The sequence below is a fragment of the Leucoraja erinacea genome, chromosome 5, assembly GCF_028641065.1.
Source record: "Leucoraja erinacea ecotype New England chromosome 5, Leri_hhj_1, whole genome shotgun sequence".
Taxonomy (NCBI): Eukaryota; Metazoa; Chordata; class Chondrichthyes; order Rajiformes; family Rajidae; genus Leucoraja; species Leucoraja erinaceus.
The window spans coordinates 36040218-36065551 of record NC_073381.1 but is presented as its reverse complement, the minus strand read 5'-3'; the positions used below and the strand labels follow the sequence as shown (position 1 = coordinate 36065551).

The following is a 25334-nucleotide window of genomic DNA, read 5'->3' as shown; positions in this document are numbered from 1 at the left end:
TTAGCCAGATGTCAAACCATTCAGATATTTTATCTGTACTGCTCAGCTGACATTCTTCGAGCTTGAATTGTTCATCTAGCCATTCACATTGAGGCTTTGTGCCCTTTTTAGTCTGCAATTAAACTTTTCATTCTCTAAGCTGTCATACCTGTGATGGATAATTTTCATTAACTGGTACCATTTATTCTTCCCTGTCCTGCTTTGAGCGGCAGAATTGCTGATGTAACTTGGAGCTAAATGTTAGTGCTTCAATGCTAGACTGTTTGCTCATATATACTGTTACCATTGACATTATGCACCAGCCAAAATAGTTAAGCAATTTTTTGGAAGCCATCTCTGTTAATGCAACAACTTTGCATGCATACCTGTGTTAATCTTACTGAGATTCAATTTACCCCTCCATTACCTTCATACAAAATTATCCCATTCTGCTTAACTCGGGGAGTAACAAAAATTACAATGCTCGGAGCATAAAGTGCTGGAATAACTCAACGGGTCAGGCAGCATCTGCGGAGGGCATGGACAGGCGACGTTTTGGGTCCATTGCCCATCAATTCCCTCCACAGAGTCTGACCTACTGAGTTACTCCAGCACTTTGGATTTTGCTCAAAATTCCATCATTTGCAGTTCCTTGTGTCTACATTGATCAAAGCCCAGATGCTTGGGCTGTTGGCTTGGAGAGGCTTCTGATGCTGATATATCTAGCAAGTGGTTTTAGAAGAATTTGCAGCAACATCAAGGTGGCATTATTGCAGAATAATCCTTTTTTTTTGCAAAATTCCATCAGGTTGCACAAACTAACATGACAAAGACAAATATGGTGTCATTTTTTAATATTTATACCCATAGAATTATAACCTGCCCTTATGTTTAATTTGGCAATAACTTCATCTGGTTTCCAGTAATTTTTTTTAATGAAGTTGAACAAAGCATTCTTTAAATAAGTGGATACAGACTTTAGTTTCATATCCTGAGCTCCAAATGTAAGTACGCCAAGCAGCTCTGCTTCCCACTCTCACACTGACCTGTCTATCCTTGGCCATCGCCATTGTTATGGAGTGGGTAAATGTAAATTGGAAGAAGAACATTTCAAGGATTCAAGGTCAGTTTATTGTCACATGCACCAATTAAGGTTCAGCGAAATTCAAATTGCCTTACAGCTGTACTTAAAAAAAAAAGCAACAAGACACACAACTACATAAAAGTTAACATAAACATCCACTACAGTGGATTTCCCATATTCCTCCCTGTGATGGAAGGCAATAAAGTCTAATCTTCTTTCTCTTTATTCTACGCGGTTGGGGCAGTCAAACCATCCGCAGTGGGGGTGATCAAAGCTCCCGCAATACTCCACTTGGTAGTTTCCAACCCACATCCCTGGTGCTCTCTTCCCTCATATACTCACTTGCCTACCTTGTTTACTTTTTCCTTTCTGCACTCCTCCTCAATTTATTTCCATCTGCCCATCATCCCCTCCCCAATTGATTTTATCCATCACCTAACAGCTTCTGTCCCAGCCTTGTTCCATCTGCCCATTTGCCCTCCATCTAGTTTCCCCTATCTGCCAACCTCTATCTCACACTCCTTCAACTTGCATTGTCTTTCCTCTTCCCCTGATGCAATGTTTTGCCTGATGTATCCATTTGAATTGCTGCTTCAGTTAAATGACTGATTCATGTTGTACAACATAAAATTAAAATTGAGGAAAATTTGATACATCATGATCTCCCAGTTTATCCGACACTGCTCCTATGCACAAAATGTATCTGCTGTGTATGTGTGTGCTTGTGCGCATAGCTAAATTGTTGTCTCTCTATTGAATGGGATCTATGAATGGATCAAACAATAAATATAATCCAGTTTCTACTTTACCATTCTAAGATAAGAATACATCTTATATTTAAAATCTAAACAGAAATTGCTGGAAACACTCAACAGGTTGGGCTGAGAGAGAAACAGAGTTATTGTTTCAGGCCAATGATGTATAGCAAAGAAAGTAACTGTTTAAACTTTGCATCCCAAATTGTTCTCTTAAACTGACCAACTCACTATCCCCATTGCCAGCAATCTTTCCTCTTTTTGTTATTTATCCATATAATTTTCAAAGGCTGCTATTGAAACTATATCTGCCACCCTTCCAGGCAGTTCATTCGAGAGCTCAGCATATGTGGGTCTTCCCATCGATTCTTTTATTAATTATTTCAAATGTTCCTTGTGGTTAACAATACTGTTGTCAGTCAATGTTTCTCCTTGTCGACTCAAAACCCCTCAATTTTGAACTAATCAATTACATTTTTCCTTTAATTCTCAGCTTTAAGTCCACCAGCTTTAATCCCTCCAAGTAGATAGCTTCCAGCATTCTAATGGGCAAAGCAATATTGGTGGAAAATATTTTTGCAAGTAATCTGAAAGTGTGATTCTATTACATATTAGAGTAAAAGTGTTGGATTTTGATTGTCGTAATATTTTCTGATTCAATAGTTTAATCAAATGGATACAACATCCAATACAAGACTAGAGAGATGCTAATAAATTCAGTGTTCAGTATTTCTTTAATATCGTTTTTACTGAGTACTTGCATACACAGAGGAAACGAAAAAACGTTGCTCGATCAGTTTCCATTCAGTGTAGTTAGTAAAAAAGGATAAATACATAGAGCTTTAAAAACAAATTAAAATTACCATGTCTAATAACAGAAAGTAGGCCTAAAATTTACAATACAATAAAAACAGACATTCCAACCGACAGTGGCTTTACTTTGACAGGTGCCTAGCTGTCAAAGTATGGACGAGGTTGAATGTGTTGGTGAACGATATTTGGGGAGGGGACACAGTCCGTTAGATTGAGGGGGGTTCTTATAGAAACTTACAAAATTCTTAAGGGGTTGGACAGGCTAGATGCAGGAAGATTGTTCCCGATGTTGGGGAAGTCCAGAACAAGGGGTCACAGTTTAAAGATAAGGGGGAAATCTTTTAGGACCGAGATGAGGAAAACATTTTTCACACAGAGAGTGGTGAATCTCTGGAATTCTCTGCCACAGAAGGTAGTTGAGGCCAGTTCATTGGCTATATTTAAGAGGGAGTTAGATGTGGCCCTTGTGGCTAAAGGGATCAGGGGGTATGGAGAGAAGGCAGGTACAGGATTCTGCCATGATCATATTGAATGGTGGTGCAGGCTCCAAGGGCCCAATGGCCTACTCCTGCACCTATTTTCTATGTTTCTATGTTAATCCATCTTATTGCCTGTGGGAAGAAGCTGTGGAGCATCCTGCTGGTTTTGCAGCTGATGCTCCTGTACCTCTTCCCAGATGGCAGAATTGAGAAGATGTGGTGTGATGGGTGGTAGGGGTCCTTGATGATGGAGATGGCTCTACTGATGCTCCGCTTCTTGTAGATCTCCAACAGGAAAGGGAGTGGGGCACCAATGATCCTGCTGGCTGTCTTCATTATCCTGTTGAGTTGATATTGTTCGTAAGCCTTGCAGCTCCCAAACCAGGAAGTGATGCCGTAGGTCATTATGCTTTCAATGGTGCCCCTGTGAAGATGAGCTTAGATGAGCAGTAGGGAGACCTGCTTTCCTTAGTCTCCAGAGAGGGTGGAGCCGCTGCTGAGCTCTTTTGATCACTGCTGTGGTGTTGGTCGTAGAGGTCAGGTCATCCGCCAGGTGGTGTGATGTTGTTTTCCAGCCTTCCTGAAGTCGATCACCATCTCCTTAGTTTTTTTCCACATTGAGAGTGAGGTTGTGGGATCTGCAAATAAGGTTATATTAACAATTCCATAATTTCTCATGTGCCAGATTTATATTCAAACGATGGTGGTTATGCTGCTGCAGTTATCGAATTGATGCCAAGATAGTCTTATGTGCTGCAAACTGAGTTCTGAAAATCTGCTGACACTAATCTAGAAAAACAAAGTACAGCATTGTCGCCACCTTTAAGTACGCAAGAATTGGATCTCTGTCAACCCTTCAATTTCTGGTGAAATTTCGTGAAGCGAAACATTGAATTATATCAGTTCAGCACTGAATGTGCTAAAACATATTAATCAGAAAAATGGGTTTGCACTTTTCAACTCCAGGATATATTTAAGGGTTCAAATTCCCATCTGTCATGAGCTAGTGCTATTGTCATTCATAAATTGATCAATTATAAATCAGGCAACTATGTGTTCAGACCATTCAACTGGTAAGGAAGCCAATCGGAATAAGTATAGTAATTTAGTTGCATTTCTGCTCTATGTTATAGCTTATCATTGAGGTACAGGGTGGACTAATTGGAGAAAAAGGTAGACAATGTGTTTCCAACAAAAGGATAATACTAGTTTTAGTTTTCATGTTTAGAGGTACCGCAATGGCTACAGGTACTACAACCCACCGAGTCCACACTGGCCATTGATCACCTGTTCACATTAGTTATATTCCTATATTCACATTTTATTCCTTGATGGGATTCAAACTCATGACTCTGCATCAATGGCCCACGTCCCTGACTGCTGGTCCAATAATTTAACCACATTGCTGTTGAACCCTGTGACTTTGAATGATTTAGGTTCTTATTCTATCCCATTCCTTATGGAATGTGTCTTTACAACTGTCTTCTGCCTGAAAATTATATCATAGAAAATTACATGGCAATGATTATGAAGACTAAATGCACATTTTTGGTGTCATTTCAAATGGTGCTTCTTGGAAGTCCAATCCTTTAAAACTGAATCATACCAAGACCACAACACAGTAAAATTAACCATTTTTTAAATTCCAGTGCTTCTGAATCAGTTCAGTGGTATAATGACAGAGGGCTGGTTCTGTCTAATGAATCAACACCAATTTCTTGGCCATAGCCAGGATGTGTTAAACCCCATTCAGAGACAAATTACATGTAGGATCATACAGTGTGGAAACGGGCTCATTGGTTCAACTTGCCCACACCACTCAGCATGGCCCATCTAAACTAGTCCCACCTGCCTGCATTTAATGGTCCATATCCTACTAAACCTATCCATGTACCTGTCGAAATGTCTTTCTGGTAGTTGTCCCTGGTGGAGCAGTAATGGGATAAAGGATGGAGTGTGATAATGGGAGAGATTGAAAGAAAAGGGTGACACAGTGGCATAGCAGTAGAGTTACTGTCCTGCAGCACCAGAGACCCGGGTTTAATCTTGACTACGAGTGATGTCGGTACAGAATTTGCATTTTCCCTGTGACAGCATGGGTTTTCTCTGGGTGCTCCAGTTTCCTCCCATTTTCAAAAGGTGTGCAGTTTTGCAGGTTAATTGGCTTCTGTAAATTACCCCTGGAGTGTATGATAGAACTAGTGTATGGGTGATCGTTGGTTGGCACTGACTCGTTGGGCAGAGGGGCCTGTTTCCACGCTGAAAAATAAATGAATAAAAACCAATCTGTCCTTGTCCAATAGTGCTTCCACTGGTATGCCTTAGACAGGTCCCAATCTTGCTATATCCAATATATGCCATGATTATGCTTGTTTTCTTAATATTTTCATGGCCGTTTTTTAAATATTTATAATAGTTTAGGGCTGAGGTTAGACCATAGGGAATGCTCTATGCTCCCATAGTTGCCCTAACCGGATATCCATTATCCAGGTAAAATTTTTTAGGATCCTATTGTATGGGTATAAGATTTGGGGCTTCTTTTATGTAATTTAAAGGGATGACGAGTTGATAACTACTAGCTCTTTTTAGTCACACAGCCAGTGTAATATTGATAGCTTTAGAGTGTATTCTCTGACCTAACTCATAATCACCAAAATGAAAACGGACTGCATGGAGGAACAATGAGTGTAAGTAGGACCAAATGAGAGTAAAATCCCATTGCACAATATTAAATGTTACAAAAATGATGTTATTTATCGAGTAATTGCACTATTTAGTGAAGGGTATTTTCAAAATCACTGTAGCTAGTGATTAATGATGCTTGAAAACTCTGTTCTTCCAGGTACGACACAATAACCAATCAGTGGGAAACTGTGGCTCCTCTTCCCAAAGCTGTGCATTCTGCAGCTGCAACTGTGTGCGGTGGCAAAATATATGTGTTTGGTGGTGTGAATGAGTCGGGACGGGCTGCTGGTGTTCTGCAATCATATGTTCTTCAAACAAACACATGGACTTTCATCGAATCTCCTATGATAGGTACAGTATCAACTGTTATTATTGGAATATTACATAGATATCATGGGATTATCAATAATATCAGCAACATTAGGTTTATTACTAGTCAACAGCAGCTGAAAACACAATGAAGATAATGTCCCCTAGATTCCATCCAGTTTCTAATTACTGTCATTAATATGCAGGAGAACAGTAGAATCTTTGCAGAATTTCATGGCCAGTTTTCATACATTTTGATCAATGCAGGAGTTTTTGTAGGGATTGGTTGGGTGGGTTGGTTTCATTATGTGGCACAAAATCATTCAAAATGAATGTGTAAAAGACAAACTTTAAATAATACACTGAAACCCCAAACACTTTTTAGTTGTATATCAGAAGATATTGGTCATTTGGCAGTTCTCATTTGCAAAATGCTTTGATTAATTCTAGCATGGAAAACATATGCATATTTTGCCCAGAGAAGTGTTCTACAGAGTTCCTGTGCATATTAGAATGCACTCAACTGGACCAGGGGAGTCACTACTTTATAATGTGAGAGAGTAGCGAGCCATCATCCTGTATAAATGTTTCACATGAACACCAATGAGAGTTTGCAGGCTAATTATTATCCCTTATCATCCTGTTCAATCAACAATAGCATTTCAATCAAATGGAAGTGATTAATTGCTGCATCAGCTTAATACAGAGTTGGCATTATATGAAATAACTTAATTGTTTTTTAAATATTCCATCATTATGATTAATGTATTAATGTATTGGGATAAGTTATTTCTTGGCTCAGCCGGGCAACCTTGACAGCTTTTTAGGTTGCCAAATGACAGTTTAGGTGGCTTGCATGACGCTTGCGATAATGTGCTCGGACGAAGTGCATAGTTCCCAGTCGGAATTATGCTCCATGAAGCATCCACATATTATTTCTGCTTCAAATAAAGTCACAAACTAAACATATTCACCAATCAAGACATGATGTATACCACAATGACAAGCAGCAAATTTATAATACAATATCTCAACTCTTTTTACACTTTGCAATTAATGCACTTTTTATTATTTCTTTCCACTTCCAAACAAAAATGTGGTTGGATTATTCAGCGTATGATCAACTTGTGTCAATAAATCCTGGACCATGATAACATATATGTTTAACCATGTACACTACAGATTGATGCAAGCATGTTTTCTGTGAAGGACCAAAAATTATCATGACATGGCCATAGCATGGGTCATTATTGCTATTGGTACAGAAACTCTCTCGCTTCCCACATAATTTATCCACAATAAAATATACAGGTTGCAAGGAATTTTCTAAAGGCATTTTATGATAATAGCTGTTAAAACTGACTATACCCATCTGACAGGTTAAACATTACACTAACTAACAAGAGATGGCCAAAGGACATAAATGCAGCAAATGTTATTTTGGTAATATATTTAAAGGTGTCAAGACACCACATTACCGGACACTCTGATTAGATGTATGTGTTGTGAACAGCAATGAAGATACCAGTTTGTAAATTATTTTTTTTTAAATTGTTGATAAATGCTTTTTCCATCATTCTCACTTCAGAATTAATGTTAAAATTACAACTGAAATATCCCCTGACCAAATTTGTGATGTATATGACTGACTGTAGAAGTAAAACCAGGATAAATCCAACATATAGTTGTGAATGTTGCTCATTAAATAACTACAGTACTGATACTCCATATTAAGAGCATTGATTTGCGTTAAAATGAATTCTGTAATAACGTGTCACAATCGAACACTGCGGTTTTAATGTTTCACGTGTTCACAATTTAATGAATCCATCTTTATGGATTAAAACAAATAATAACATTGGGAATTAAAACATATTTGATTGCATTCTGTTATCAAACATAGTCAATATTCGCTCTAAAGCCATTTCCAGCACAATAGGGTCGGGAGGGGGGGGTTGAGAAGGCAATGTGAGGGGAGAGCGCGGGGGATGACAGTGGGGTTGAATGGGGGATCTGTGCAGGATGGATGGGAAGGGGGTCAGTACAGGATGAATTGGGGGACCAGTGTAGGGTTGATGGGGAGTGACAGGGGAATCAATGCGAGGTGGATAGGGAGATCAGTGCATGATGAATAGATGGGGGGGAGTAGATGAGGAGGGGAGCACACAGGATGTCGGTGAGGACTGAATAGAGGCAGGAATGGGGATCAGTGCGGGATGGAGAGGAGGGGTCTCATGATAAGGGGGGTGGAGGGGGGCGTACGAGAGAGAGAGAGAGAGAGAGAGAGAGAGGGGAGGGGAAGGGACAGAGGAGGTGGGAAGGAAGGTCAGTGCTCCTCGGACAACACCTGTCAGGTGGAAATCGCTATCAAAGTATCCGGGGGACAGGGGGGTACACAATATCTTGGCGGCCACGCACGCATGTGCACACTCAAAGTCAAAGTCAAAGTAGCCTTTATTGTCATTCAGACCTTGCGGTCTGAACAAATTTCGTTGCCTTGCAGTCCTACATATAGTAAAAAATGGCAAAAACACACAAAAAACACAAATTAACATCCACCACAGTGAGTTGAATACTCTTCACTGTGATGGAAGGCAAAAGTCTTAAGTCTTTGTCTCTTCCCTTCTTATTCTCCCTCTGCGCCGAGGCGATCCAGGCTTCGGATGTTGTGACCCCACCGGGCGATGGTAAGTAATGTCAGTCCAAGCTCCGCGAATGGGCCGGTTCAACTCCGCGGCCCGGGGTGGTCGAAGCCGCCGAAGCTGTGGCCCTCCAGTCCAGCTGACACGGCTGTTGTCGCGGGAGCTCCGGAGAACAGGTCACCAGCCTGCAAGCTCCCAACGAGGCTTCGGAGGCTCAATCCAGCGCTAAATGCAGCTCAACTCTGCCCGTCTCGCCGGGTCATGCCTGGACTGATGACATATTTCCCGTAAATCCAGGCAGGGCTGTAAGTTAACCCGGCGAGACAGGCAGAGTTGAGCTGGGTTTAGCGCTGCTTCTCTGCACTGGCTGTGGGCCTGGGGGCACCGCGCCCGTCTAACTCCCGACATCTCTGGCCACCTTCGGGCGTGGGGAGGCTCTCAGGTGGGGACGGCGATGGTCCAGTGGTGGTTCGGCAGCGATTGCAGCGCCAGAGAGCCGGGATCGATCCTGGCTGCGATGCAGGTCTGTCGAGAGTGTTTTGGCACGTCTCCCTCCTCCAATCACCGCGCTCTATCCTCAGTCCCCCCCCACCCCTACGTCTGTCTCTGACCGACACCTCCGTCCTCCAAGGGATTGTTTTGAAAGCGCCGTTGGCGAAGTGGCAGACAGCAGCCGTTATCAGGGCGGGAGGAGATGGAGTCACTGCTGCTGTGCGGGGCCCATCATTCGCTCCGACTCTCCGTCACGCCACACTTAGCATCTTTCTCATGCAATACAGTCGTCGCCAACACAAAACATCACGTTCCTTTTCTCCAGAGATGCTGCCTGACCCGCTGAGTTGCCCCAGTATTTTGTGTCTGCCTTCGGTATAAACCAGTATCTGCAGTGCGAAGCCGGGCAAAACGAGTCGGCGTTTAGGTTGCCCTGTGGCACTTTGGGTGGTCAGTGGCACCCGGGCAACCGCCAATTTCGAGCCCTGTTTATTTATTTATACCGTAAAACTGAAGAAGGGCTGTAAATTTCCCTTTGATTTCTTCCTGTGATCAGCTCCTGTTCTTGACTGATGCTCAAGGATATTCAGTGTGGAATTGGAGAAGGACACTTTAAGCAGGGACAGAGACAAATCTAAGGGATGAATTACTCGTATTATGATTATCCCCAAGAGGTCATTCTCTGCTCTGTGTCCTCCCATTGCAACTTTGCTTTGAGTGGGAGATCAAGTGCGGACGACCAATGTTTCATAACTCAAAGCTCAATTGTTTCTCATACGGATGCCCCGTTACACTTCCTAATCTGGCACAGAGAATGACAATACAACTATCAATGATTAATAGTTCATCCCAAAAATTGAACCTCAAAAACATAAATGGTTATCTAGCGATTGGATCCGAGAATCGAGGAAGTAATTTAAGACTGAATGCCAAAGTATTACTTTTATTCATTTACAGGATATGGCCCAACCCTAAATCACCCTTGAGCAGGTGGTGGTGAGGCACCAACTCGAATCCCTGCAGTCCTGGTGATGATATTCTCATCATGTTGTTGCTTGGAGATTTTCCAGATTCAAACCCCGGCAATGATGGAATAATGAACAGATTTTGACTTGGTGGGGAACCTACAATTGCTAGTGTTGCCATGTCCCTCCATGGTGGTGGAGGTCATGCTTTTTTGGAGGCTGTTTTGTAGCCTTGGCTAGGGACTGAAGTACATTTTAGAGACTATATCAGCACAGTGCAATATTAGTGCAAAGAGTGAATGTTTGTGACTGGGTTAACATATGATGAGCATTTAGCAGCACTGGGCCTGTACTCGCTGGAGTTTAGAATAATGAGGGGGGACCTCATTGAAACTTACCAAATATTGAAAGGCCTGGATATAGTGGATGTGGAGAGGATGTTTCCACGAGTGGGAGCATCTAGGACCAGAAGCCTATAAATACTAGCTTTAAAGTGAGGGGCAAAATTTAAGCATGTGCGGGACAAGTATTTTTTTTTTTAACAGAGGCTGGTGAGTGCTGTATCACCACTGCCAAGATGTTAGCACTAGGCAGGATGATCAATTTTCTTGATGTTCTTGTGTCTCGCCTAATACAGGTCGTAGAAACATAGAAACATATAAAATAGGTGCAGGAGGAGGCCATTCGGCCCTTTGGGCCAGCACCGCCATTCATTGTGATCATGGCTGATCATTCCCAATCAATAACCAAGAGTCAAGAGTCAATAACCCATGCCTGCCTTCTCCCCATATCCCTTGACTCCACCAGCCCCTAGAGCTCGATCTAACTCTCTCTTACATCCATCCAGTGATTTGGCTTTAACTGCCCTCTGTGGCAGGGAATTCCATAAATTCACAACTCTCTGGGTGAAAACGTTTTTTCTCACCTCAGTCTTAAATGGCCTCCCCTTTATTCTAAGACTGTGGTCCTTGGTTCTGGACTCGCCCAACATTGGGTACATTTTTCCTACATCTAGCTTGCCCAGTCCTTTTATAATTTTATATGTTTCTATAAGATCCTGCCCTCATCCTTCTAAACTCCAGTGAATACAAGCCTAGTCTTTTCAATCTTTCCTCATATGACAGTCCCGCCATCTCAGGGATCAATGGTGTGAACCTACGCTGCACTGCCTCAATCACAGGAGACCAAAACTGTACGCAATACTCCAGAGCCCTATAGAACTTCAGAAGAAGAAGAACTGCAGGTCGAAATGGCGGTGCAGGCTCGAAGGGCCGAATGGCCTACTGCACCTATTTTCTATTCATCTAAATAGAGAACACATAGATTCTAAAGAGTGATATCAATACTGAATCAGCAATCAGCCTATGTTTCAAATTGGCCACAAAATCCTCACGGGCACATTCCCAAGATGCCTCTTCCATTCTACTTATTTGTGCTTATACTCTAATTTCATTCAAAAATTACAGAATTGGTGAACTTCAAGAAATCTCTCACTCTATTTGATTGGGTTTGCACATGATTAATGAGGAAAAAATTATTATAAAAATTACATTGTCCCAATATTTACCAATCTTTGTTACTTTGGTTGCAGACGTGACAGAGGCCATTTTCTTTTAAAGTCCCTCCAAAGTGCAAATGCAGCACATAGTCATACAGCAGGGAAACAGGCCTTTCGGCCTAAATCTCCATGCCAACTAAGATACTCTATCAATGCTTGTACCATATCCCATTAAACCTTTCTTATCCTTTGGTTCATAACACTCTAAACCTTTTCTATCGCAGTTCACAACTCTTCAATCCTTTCATTTCACACCTACTGCTTTTTTTATTTCTGGCCTTTGTCCAACTATCTACCTATCAACCCATTTGTCCCTTAAATCGTTCTCCTAAAACCTTACATGTATGCCCTCTAGTTCTGGATTCCTCTACCTGAGGAAATAGACTGCACATTTACCTTATCTATCCCCCTCAGTCTCCTAGACTACAAGGAAAAAAATTCTCATCTGCTTCATCTCTCCTTGTAGCTGAGGCCCTTGAGACTTGTTTGATGTGATAGGTATTCTTAAATATGCATGTAATAGGTCTTTGATTATGAGAATCCTGTTTGGTATTTAAGCCAATAATCAATTGCTGGCCTGCTTAAACTGTTTGTTATGAGTGCCTATGGCAAAGAGAATCAGCCACAATTTAATATGGGTTACTAATTCAAAGACCAATGAGACACTACTGTGACTTGACGTTCATAATTCATTTTCATTTATTACTAGCTTTTTATTGGAATAGGTCTTATAATTATTTTTGTTACAATGGACTTATTGCCACATTAATTTCATTGTCATTGATTTGGTAGAACATGTAGTTTCTAAAATTCAAAAGGCTTAAATAGAAATCGGCATTAAGTGCACTGGGAAACCAAACATGAATTATGAATGCAATTCTTAGAATTATTCGCGCTGTATTCTTTTTTTTAAGTGCTGTTCCTGAATTACTAACATGAAGTTCCACATGAATTTAAGTGTTGAATTTATTTTGTTCCATCAATAGATAACAAGTATGCTCCTGCAGTCACTCTCAATGGATTTGTCTTTATTCTTGGAGGTGCCTATGCCAGAGCAACCACCATATATGATCCTGACAAAGGGAATATCAAAGCCGGGCCAAACATGAATCACTCCAGACAATTCTGCAGGTATGAATATATCAAACAACAGTCTTTTTACTTACTTGACAGGAATAAAGCTATTCAGCTAGTAAACCGACAGAATCTTTTATCCGTTTTAGTACTTGAATATAAGTCAGCCCTACTGAAACTGTTACTTTAAATTCCGTATCATAGATAAACATTTAGGAAGAAAGCATGGTGATCTGATTATTTCAAGTAGCACCTAATTGTTTCAAAGACCTTTACCTCGCCTCTCTATCCCACTTCAAATAATCATGATTAATGAGGAAAAATGTATTATAAAAATCACATTGTCCAATATTTACCAATCTTTGTTGCTTCTGTTGCAGAAGCGACAAGAGGCCATTCTCTTTAAAAGTCCCACCAAAGGGTAAATGAAGCACATAGAAGTCATACAGCAGGGAAACAGGCCTTTCGGCCTAAATCGTTCATGCCAACCAATGCTTAGTCCCAAATTTTAAGCTCTATCGAAGGTAGTCCAATATCCCGTTAAACCTTACCTATCCTTTGGCCCATTACCTTCTAAACCATTTCCATCGCAATTCACAACTCTTCAATCTTTTGACAAATAATCCCAATCTTATTTTTGTTTGACTATTACCCGCACACAGATGATCCAGTTTCATAAATCCTTAGCAAGAACTAATAAATGACATCCACAACAGAGCCACCTGCTAGGTCAGAGAAAATAATGCAACCTTCAACCTAAGTCAAGTTACAACCTTCAGACCTAAAGCTTGTTTCAAATTAACATGCAGATGATTTATTGTAGCTCTACGGCTTTGTAATGAAAGTTTTCTTTGGTTCCTGTCCAAAGGCTATTATTTGTTGGATAACCTATATAACTTAGGATATATAAGTTATATATAAAAGATGATTTTATGACAGGCATATTAAGACCTCCTTCCAACAACTAGAGAGCAGTCATAAATTATTACTATCTCATTGTAAACGCTTGGACTATCTTTGATCGGACATTATCTTGCACTAAACGTTATTCACATTATTCCCTTTATCATGTATCTGTACACTTTGGATGGCTCGATTGTAATCATGTATTTTCTTTCCGCTGACTGGTTAACACGCAACAAAAATTTTTTACAGTATCTCAGTACACGTGACAATAAACGAACGTAAAAATTGCCTGTAAATATACATTAGAGACAAGGTACTCTCATTTCATCTCTATCAATCCTCAACATTTTTCTAAGTGAGGTCACATTATTGGGCAACTGGGAGAGAGAATTGTCTCAGCAGGCAGATGTAAGAAACATGAGACGTTACCCATGAATTGCTTGCATGTATCCTGTCTTTATCTCAAACTCACTCAGCCAACATACCAGAGCTGTAGCAGTTAGAGAATTGCTGGAGTCAGCATCAAGCAGATAATGAAACACAAGCTTAGGTTGGAAAAATAGAATAAAACTACAGTTGCTGGAAATCTGAACCAAAAACAGAAAATGTTTGTAAACACCTAGCAGTTCAGTGGAAAGAGAAACAATTAACATACTGGATATGCCGCCCCTTAATCAGATCTGGGAAAGAAAGTTGCAAGTTAGTTTTCAGTATAAGAGCATGTGTGGGGGAAAGGTGTTGGAGAACGAAGGGAATGTCTTTGCACAGATGAGGTGGAATGCTATTGAGGGACAATTACCAGAACATTAACCTTCTAGATCAGTGTCGTCAGCTCTTTAAGGGAAAGATGATGGGGCCTGACAATTATGTAGACGCCACATGCGTGTAGGATAGGATAAACTCATTCAATATGGTTTAAAAATAGAATATTAAAAATTCTGGGAACATTAAGCAGGTCTGGTAGCATCAGTGGAAAGAGAAACAGTTAAGATTTCACCCAAGAGGCCCTTCATCAGAACTGATAGATGGGGAGCAATGAACTGTGGATGGAACCAAGGGAGTTTCTCTGAAAGACTGAATGTTGCAGATGGGATGAGATGGTAATTGTGTGCAATTTGTTGCTGATGTGGTTCTGGCCTTCTGTGATGTGTAGGGTTGGGGATGGTGGAACAGGGATGTCACCATTGTCAGTCAGCAGACAGGTCCACTTTGACCTGTTGGTTTTTTGTGTGAGCATTATGATGCTTCCCACTTTGTGCTATTGTTGATAAATGTAGTGTATTTAGAAATAGAGACTCAAGGTTATTAATTATGCATGGTAAGGAAGGCGACAAATGCGTAACGAAATGGATAAATCAGAGATTAATTTTGCTTCAACTATTTAATTTATGGGTTAGCTAAGTGATATATGGTACAGGGATACTGGGGACTAATTTTCAAATACACATGAACAATATAAAGCTCACCTGCTGCGCAGAATTTCAGATTATATTCCATGTCCTACACATGATTGCCCAACCACTGTCAATTACAATATGATTGGTGAGGTGGTGCCAGGGCAGTTATATTTTGTTGGTATATATTTTGCAAAATACTTGGCGGGCCATATTTAGAAGTACAATTAGCAAATAAAATAAAATTGGTGAGGTGGCAGGAGCTTCTACTCACTGGAAACGAGGCATTTGCACTTCTAAACTAATGGTGGAGTCTGCCCCCAGGTGCTGTTGTCATGGCAGTGCAACAATGTCATCAATATCTAGGCAGCTCTGCCAACAAGGTTCACAAATCCTTTAGCTTTTTATGGGGGTGGAAGGCAAAAGGCAACTCATCCTGTACCAAGACTACAGATGATTATAAATAATTACAGTGGGATCGTGATTTAAAAGTAAAAACATAATTAAGAATATTAGTGGCATTACATTCTCTCAAATCTGTTCCTCGGTCTGATAACGGTTGATTTACCACCCCACATAGATGTGTCTGTCCTACAGTTTAATAGTTTTGCAAAACCTAATTATGTCATTATTAAATATACTCAAGGACGAAGATGGCCCAGCTTCTATGGTAGAGTATGAAATGGCACCCAAACATGTGAAGAAATTGCTCTTCATTTTGTTCCAAGATCAGTCAGGGTCCAGGGCCTGTCCCACTTGGCGATTTTATTTGGCGACTGCCAGCATCATCGACTGACGTAACAGGTCACCAAAAAATTTGCGATGCGATGCAGCGTGACGCGGTGTGATGCAGCGTGATGACGTATAACGGGCGGTGTTTTTTCAAGTGTCACAACATTTTGGCGCCGCTGGATTTTGAAATGTTCAAAATCTTTTGGCGACACTGATATGATGCTGGCAGTCGCCGAAAAAAATCCGCAAGTAGGACAGGCTCTTCAGTCCCACATACTGAGACTTTGATGATTGGTTCTCACCACACTAGGAAAAGGAGATTTTCAAAGATCTAACATATTGAGGCACTTAAGAGGTTTATATATTTTGTTTAGATTACTGTTAATTTTTCTAATCTTGAGTGATCAAGATCATTTTACCCAATCTCCTCAGAGGACACCCCTGTTATCCCAGGAATCAACCGGTGATCCTTTGTTGTACCCACACTTGGGTAAATGTGAGAAAGCCTGTTTGCCTTCTCAAATGTGTACTGTACCATATGAAAACAATCTTTTTCAATTTTATTCAAGTATCTGCTCGAGGGACAAGCCTTTTATATTTCAAATTTCTAATTTGATATTTTAAATAAAAGAATCTGACATTTGAGGATTTACTCTTATCGGTGCTTTGGTAAAGCAGCCAAGAAGAAGGGTCTCAACCTGAAACGTCTCCTGTGCCTTTTCTCCAGAGATGCTGCCTGACCCGCTGAGTTACTCCAGCTTTTTGTATCATTCTTCAACATTCCCTTTTCTTCCCTGTGCCATCAAAACATACAAAAGCTTGAAAGCACATACCGCCAGATTTGGGATTCTTCCCTGCTGTTATCAAACTGCTGAATGGTCCTCCCAAAGCTAGGGTGTAGTCCCAATCTTCCAACCTAGCATATTACAGTTCTTGGACTTTTACTTTGTAACTGTAATGCTATTGTGCCATAACACTGTATTCTGCACTGGTATGTTTCTCTTTATACTAGATGATGTACTTGAGTACGGTTTGATTGTACTCATGTATGGTATGATTTGATTTGATTGGATAACATTCAATAGCTTTTCACTGTATTTCGGCATGCATTCCAATACCAATAGGGAACTGAACCCTATTATCATATGTGCAATAAGTAAAAAAGTTTTAAAAATATATTTTGCATAGAAATTAAAACAAATTTTCTTAAAGTAGGCAGGGTAATTATATTCCTTTGTTTTACAGTACTCCTTAGGAAAAGTAACTTTAATACAAATAAACTTCAATAATCTTCTGTAGCTTTTCTCCAATTATTGGTTTTGTATAATAAAACATTGTATATGGTTCAAAAAATCATTCTGACATCCTCAACATTGCTTTTCATGCTATTATTTAAGAACCATTAGAAGCTCTATTCTCAACATATTTTCATGTAGAATCTGCTTGCAGTCTATGATTGGTAAGTAACATACAAATTATTGAAATGCTTCCTTCTGCAATTAATGGGCAAAAGACCTCCTGCAGTGGGGAAATATGAGATGTGTCTGGACATGGACTTCCCTGGACTTACCAGGGATTGTTCCCGAGGTGCTGGAGATGCTCCTCAGCACTCAGTGTTGCACCAGCCACGGCTGGCACATTCAGCACAGTCCCATCCATTTGTATCAAAACGGGCTCACTGCCATTCAGTGGGGAAAATCATAAGTATGTTCATTTTTGTACTTCAATGTTACTAAAGTAATATTCCCAACTAATTTATCAGTTAAATTATATGAAATTAATGCAAAACTTAAAGTATCTTTTTTTTTAAATCGGTTAAATGTTTGCCACTGTTTCTACATGCTTCAGAGATACTTAGTGAGAGAGGAAAATACCTTCAGATAACACAAATTGTCTGTACCAATCAGCGGGATGCTAGTTTGAGTGGAGATGACTGTTCATTAGATTTCTCCCCCTCCCCCACCACCTCATAGCCTTACATGGGATAGGAACTCCATTTACCATAAGTTTAAATGATCATTATGAAATCACAGAGAATTTAATGTTTTAAGCTAATTTTGCTGCTTTTAAAGATTTGTTAAATTCTGTTAAACCCCTGTTGCATTGAAAGCTGATGAAGCTGCTGTCAAGGCTCTTTGGGGACAGGTCATCTCTATTTCTCTATTTCTCTGTTGGGGATCCTCCATTTCTTCAGGACCACGATGCTGGAGCTTTTCCCTATACATCCATATAGGCCTGGGATGATTGTGTCAGCCAATTATGGACAGGTCTCCGAGCTAGCCAGATCTGACCCCTTGCATCCTCTTAACCAAACAGATTGAAAATGTGTTAATGGATAGCACAGATTCCAAATATTCTGATTTGGCATTGAAAGCAAAATAGAGAGAGCAAGATGAAAGACACAAACAATTAAAAAGGGATTCCACATTATCAGAAAGTTAACTTTCAATGCCAGTGATTACATTTGGCAGTGCTTAAGACTTAATATGTATTTAACATGTTGCCTTATGTCAGTGAGCTATGTTAGGTCGCTCACATCCAAGTAATAACGTTAAAAACATGATTAAATGCGAACGTGTCAAACTTAGATGTAAATAATTTGAGTAGTTGCTTTCTGATGGAAAGCATTATTTCATTTTCCTGTTGGGTATTTTGCTTGTGCCAAAAGAATATTAATAATTGTATTGCAATATTTCTGACTGATTCAATCCATGGTTGTATAGTTTTAAACTCAAGTATTCTGCTGAATAGCATACCTTATACAGTGCCCTTCGTAATGTTTGGGACAAAGACCCATCATTTATTTATTTGCCTCTGTACTCCACAATTTGAAATTTGTAATAGAAAAAAAAAATCACATGTGGTTAAAATGCACATTATCAGATTTTAATAAAGGCCATTTTTTAAATTAATTTTGGTTTCACCATGTAGAAATTACAGCAGTGTTTATACATAGTCCCCCCCAGTTCAGGGCACCGTAATGTTTGGGACACAGCAATCTCATGTAAATGAAAGTAGTCATGTTTAGTATTTTGTTGTATATCCTTTGCATGCAATGACTGCTTGAAGTCTGCAATTCATGGACACCACCAGTTGCTGGGTGTCTTCTCTGGTGATGCTCTGCCAGGCCTGTATTGCAGCCATCTTTAGCTTATGCTTGTTTTGGGGGCTAGCCCTCTTCAGTTTTCTCTTCAAAAGGTATGCTCAATTGGGTACAAATTGGTTAAGTGACTTGGCTACTGAAGAATTGACCATTTTTTAGCTTAAAAAAATTGTTGCTTCAGCAGTATGTTTGGGATCACTGTCTTGCTGTAGAGTGAACTGCCAGCTGTAACCTGGCCATCCTATTTTTGCAGCTAACCAGTGGTTTGCATCTGGCAGTGAAGCCTCTGTATTTCAGTTTATGAAGTCTTCTGCGGACAGTGATCATTGACAAATCCACACCTGACTCCTGAAGATCGCTTCTAATCTGTCGGACAGGTGTTTGGGGATTTTTCGTTATTATAGAGAGAATTTCTCTGTCATCAGCTGTGGAGGTCTTCCTTGACCTGCCAGTCCCTTTGCGATTAATAAGCTCACCAGTGCACTCTTTCTTCTTAATGATGTTCAAAACAGTTGATTTTGGTAAGCCTAAGGTTTGGCTGATGTCTCTAACAGTTTTATTCTTGTTTCTCAGTCTCATAATGGCTTATTTGACTTTCATTGGCACAACTTTGGTCCTGATGTTGATAAACAGCAATAAAAGTTTCCAAAGGTGATGGAAAGACTGGAGGAAAGACTAGGTGCTGAGAGCTCTCTTAAACTTGCATTAATGAGGAAATTAAACACATCTGAGCAATTATAAACGCCTGTGAAGCCATGTGTTCCAAACATTATGGTGCCCTGAAATGGGGGGACTATGTACAAACACTGCTATAATTTCTACATGGTGAAACCAAAATGTATAAAAATGGCCTTTAATAAAATCTGACTGTACACTTTAACCACATGTGATTTATTTTTTGTTACAAATCTCAAATTGTGAAGTACAGACAAATAAATAAATGATGGATTTTTGTCCCAAACATTATGGATGACACTGTATATGATTGATCTGCTAAAGTGACAAATGGTGAAGGATAAAGGGGTTTATAAATAAGCAAAAAAACATATTATATGTTGCTCTGGAGATCTGAGTACTGTAATGGTTTTGTATTGTGACATAAACATAGAAACATAGAAAATAGATGCAGGAGTAGGCCATTCGGCCCTTCGAGCCTGCACCACCATTCAATATGATCATGGCTGATCATCCAACTCAGTATCGTGTACCTGCCTTCTCTCCATACCCACTGATCCCTTTAGCCACAAGGGCCACATCTAACTCCCTCTTAAATATAGCCAATGAACTGGCCTCAACTACCTTCTGTGGCAGAGAATTCCAGAGATTCACCACTCTCTGTGTGAAAAATGTTTTCCTTATCTTGGTCCTAAAAGATTTCCCCCTTATCCTAAAACTGTGACCCCTTGTTCTGGACTTCCCCAACATCCTGCATCTAGCCTGTCCAACCCCTTAAGAATTTTGTAAGTTTCTATAAGACCCCCCCCCCCCCCCCCCCCCCCCCCCCCCCCCCCCTCAATCTTCTAAATTCTAGCAAGTACAAGCCAAGTCTATCCAGTCTTTCTTCATGTGAAAGTCCTGACATCCCAGGAATGAGTCTGGTGAACCTTCTCTGTACTCCCTCTATGGCAAGAATGTCTTTCCACAGATTGGGAGACCAAAATTGTATGCAATACTCCAGGTGTGGTCTCACCAAGACCCTGTACAACTGCAGTAGAACCTCCCTGCTCCTATACTCAAATCCTTTTGCTATGAATGCTAACATACCATTCGCTTTCTTCACTGCCTGCTGCACCTGCATGCCTACTTTTAATGACTGGTGTACCATGACACCCAGGTCTTGTTGCATCTCCCCTTTTCCTAATTGGCCACCATTCAGATAATAGTCTACTTTCCTGTTTTTGCCACCAAAGTGGATAACCTCACATTTATCCACATTATACTGCATCTGCCATGCATTTGCCCACTCACCCAGCCTATCCAAGTCACCTCGCAGCCTCCTAGCATCCTCCTCACAGCTAACACTTCCCCCCAGCTTCGTACCAATAGTATAAATTTCAGAAGGATAAACTTTGAGGTTTTCATTATCTGAAGAAGGCTCGACCCGAAACTTCACCTATTCCTTCGCTCCATAGATACTGCCTCACCCGCTGAGTTTCTCCAGCATGTTTGTCTACTCTATGGTTTTCATTTTACTGAAATCTAACCGTACGAATATAAGAAAGTGCAAAAGCTATGGTACTGTCTGATTCACCTCTAATCCATTGCAGACATTGGACATTATCTTGTGAAATAACACGCTACATTGCTGGGAACTATATTCTGCACTGTAACTTCCCCCTTTGCTCTATCTATTGTACTTGAGTTTGACTTGATTGTATTAAAATATGGCATTATCTGATCTGATTGGATATCAGGCAAAACAAAGTGTTTCACTACATTTCTTGATAAATGCTATTGATTTCAACTTTAATTATGATCTATTTTCCTCTTTAAGTACGAAATGGGCAATCTGGAATAGTTTCCTCATACAACCACTATCATGCTGTGAACTAGTATTTTTAAGGAGCATAGTAGATGTCACTCCAGCATAATTCTTCATATAATTTAAAAAATAGCATTATTTTAGTTTTTCACCATTTTGTGATAATAATATAGAGAAAGCTGTGCACATGAGAAAGGTACTTGCATCATTTATGTAAATTCATCATTGAAGTGGGAAGCCTTGAATGTAATATTTATGGGCAGGGTGAGTCCATCTATTTTCTTTCAATCCTAATTGTATTACTGTTCCCAGCACAGCATGTTATTTGTAATATCATTTGTCTGCAGTAGACTTCAATGCTAGTGTTCTTCACATAACTATAACATTAAGTCCCCAAATGCGAGAGAGGCAAAAAAACATGCACACAGAAAAACATAGATGTATCCACAATGAATTTAATCAGCACCATTGAACCATTATCTCTCTATGGCCAAATAAATATTTAATATTAATTATCTTTTGTGGACATCTGTCCTGCAAGAATTTACCTATTTTGCATTTAAAGAATCTTCTTTCTTAAATAAACAAATAATGTCTAACATTGATGTTTTCTCTGTTTTGTGGTGTTTGTGTCAATGTTTGATGGTTTAATATCGCAGCTTATGATATACCTTTTCTATGCATGAGATTTACATTACACATTGGTCACATGATTCAGAGGTTATTGAAGCCATTTGACACTAGTTCCCAGTATTACTGCATTACTGTTTCTTCCTGAAGTACCAGAGATCACTAATGACCACCCAACCCAAGGCCCATCTTGATTTTGGTGGTGTATTGTTTGTTTTCCTGGAATTGATTTGTGCATTTCATCTGTTGTTGATGTTTAACTTGAACCACATAGTTAATGAGATAGGAAGGTACAAAAAAAGGCTGGAGAAACTCAGCGGGTGCAGCAGCATCTATGGAGCGAAGGAAATAGGCAACGTTTTGGGCCGAAACCCTTCTTCAGATTAATGAGATACTAGTTTGAGAGGATTTGGCATGCAAGATATGTGAAGATAACTGAAAGACCATGTAACCTGCTGAAATCTGCTTTATTATTCTTGCATTGTTATGTTCTTTAAATGTTGTTTTCTTGTTGCCTTCACAGGAAGTGTAATATTGTAAATGTTAATTACAATGTTGCACGTCCTGAGCAAAGATGGTTCTGCTTTTTTCAGTTCTTTCACAGACATGTCCAAGCTCAATGACTGCTTTCATGGACAGAAAGACTGGTAACACAATGCATTCCATTTCGAGATGTCAGAAATGTGTCCATGCCCTCAACAATTTCTCTTTTGACTCCCCCACTTTCTTCAAGTTGAAGGTGTATCCATATGCACTCGCATGGGCCCCAGCTATGTCTGCCTTTTTATTAAATAATCCATGTTTCAAACGTACACTGGCACCTTGCCCCAACATTTTCTCCACTACATAGAAACATAGAAACATAGAAAATAGATGCAGGAGTAGACCATTCTGCCCTTCGAGCCTGCACCACCATTCAATATGATCATGGCAGAATCCTGTACCTGCCTTCTCTCCATACCCCCTGATCCCTTTAGCCACAAGGGCCACATCTAAGTCCCTCTTAAATATAGCCAATGAACTGGCCTCAACTACCTTCTGTGGCAGAGAATTCCAGAGATTCACCACTCTGTGTGAAAAATGTTTTCCTCATCTCGGTCCTAAAAGATTTCCCCCTTATCCTTAAACTGTGACCCCTTGTTCGGGACTTCCCCAGCATCGGGAACAATCTTCCTGCATCTAGCCTGTCCAACCCCTTAAGAATTTTGTAAGTTTCTATAAGATCCCCCCTCAACCTTCTACATTGACAACTGCATCGGGACTGCCTCCTGTACTCGTTGATTTCATTCACTTTATCCCCTATCACCTACTTTCAATTCCCCCCCCCATCCCCACAATATCTGCTCCCAACATTATGCTTTCTATTCTAGTGTCTCTGAGATGTCCTCTTCCTTTAGTAAATATAATTCCCTCCTGCTGTCATAGATGGATCCCTCATCCTCATCTCCTCTCTGTCCTGTAATCACCCAGGAAATCACCAAGGCAGTGTATCCACCCAAAGCATGAGAAACATTCCAAACTCTCACAAAGACCTTGCAGAACAACTGTAAAAGCATTTCTGGCAAACATCAGCCACAGGCATAAAATCTGCAATGTCCAACCCATGAAACACAATGCAACCAACTGCCCATCATCTGGACACCTCATTGCCCATTCATCTGGACACCTCATTGCCCACTCAGGAGACGTGTGGCTGCATATGAAATTATAGTTTTCATTTCACAGAAAAGACATACTTCCCCCCCCCCCCCCCCCCCCCCCCCCCCCAAAAAAAAAACTAGGTACTAAGACAACAATGTCCAATAACTGAAACCGTTTTTTAAATTAAGTATTAGGGGAATTAGTAATTAAAATAGCTGATTATAGCTTAATTTGGAGCAGAACAGTAACGGTATTCGACCCTACATGTTTGTGTTCCAGTAGCAAGAGAATATGAATAGTATTGAAAGGCAATAACCTAGCACTTGCTGATAATATATAAAATCCATCTCTCTAAAAGGAAAAAGGTTTTACAAACTTTTATTTACAAAAGAGTGCTCTTTTAACTTTCAGCAGTGCTGACTTGATTTTAATATTAGTAACTAATTATATTATTTGATTGCTATTTCATAACAGCATGATCCTTGGCTTATTTACACTTATCTGGCATCAGAAATACTCTAGATAATAAATCTTAACACTTTATAATTGTCCAGTGTACTTGCTCCCTGGCTCTTTTACAGTGTCTTATGATTTCTTGATATGCATTGCTGTCGTACCCAAAATCCAAGCAAGAATTTGTCAATTTAGAGGTCAACATAATTTTCCAAAATTTATATTAGACCATCTAATTTTACAACAGGAAGATTTCCAGTTATAACACTACATCCACGAATAACTACAGATCAGATGAATGTTCAGAATGTGTGGTGAATCACAGTATTTTCACCACCACAGTATTAATTTAAATAGATTTAAACAATCTCAGTTTAATGAGGTTCATGACTTAAAATTGTTCAGAAACTTTGCAAAATGGTAAGTTGGTCAAAAACACTGCAAGGTCATCATGGTTGTAGCAAAAATTAAAAGGTCAGAATCCTGATGTAAAAATCAAGCATATTTTGCATCTAAGTGTTTGTCATACTTATTTGAAGGTAAGAACTCTACATTCTAGTAGATTTTTCCTTCTGTGTAAAAGGTGGGGCCTTATGCTACAGAAAAGGTTTTAAAGAAAGCCTGTCTGTCCACACCCCCATTAAAATCCTGAAACACAGAATATCAATTTTTATTTAAATTCTTAGAAGTGTTTTTACATGCAATGTTGAAAATATAGTTTATCTTATTTGCTGGCCATAATGAAAATAAATTAATCAAAGTTAAATATAAAGTCTCCCATATTAGATACAAATTTTTCTAAATTCCTGATTTTTATTCAAATTATTTAGCATACTAATCCACCAACAGTAGAACAATATGTTAAAGAGATACGTACAGAATAAATATTTAAAAACCATTTCATTGCATGAATATAATTACTACAAGCATGTGTCAGTGAAATCTCCCGATGAACTGGATTGGTCAGTATCTACAAAGAATTATTTTATTTCCCCATGTGCAGAAACATTTTAGAAATTAGGTTAGGCTTTAAACCAATAATATAATGATGAGTATGGTTTAGAAAAGAGAATGCTTGACAGACGACATTTACTTAATCGTCACCCCTTTGTACTGAATTCAGCAGTGACATCTAGCTGTAGGATATTGCTCTGTTCG

The 25334-nt window shown here is 39.7% G+C and overlaps 1 protein-coding gene across 2 annotated transcripts in view; it reads left to right on the top strand.

The window, feature by feature from the left end:
* The window catches only part of LOC129697127 (kelch-like protein 29), a 388072-nt gene that overhangs the window by 349704 nt on the left and 13034 nt on the right, over positions 1 to 25334 (top strand). For both annotated transcript variants that reach the window (XM_055635374.1, XM_055635375.1), the window contains exons 11-12: positions 5953 to 6146; positions 12748 to 12892. In XM_055635374.1, the coding sequence (XP_055491349.1) occupies positions 5953 to 6146; positions 12748 to 12892 (339 nt within the window). The remainder of the gene's footprint in view (positions 1 to 5952; positions 6147 to 12747; positions 12893 to 25334) is intronic.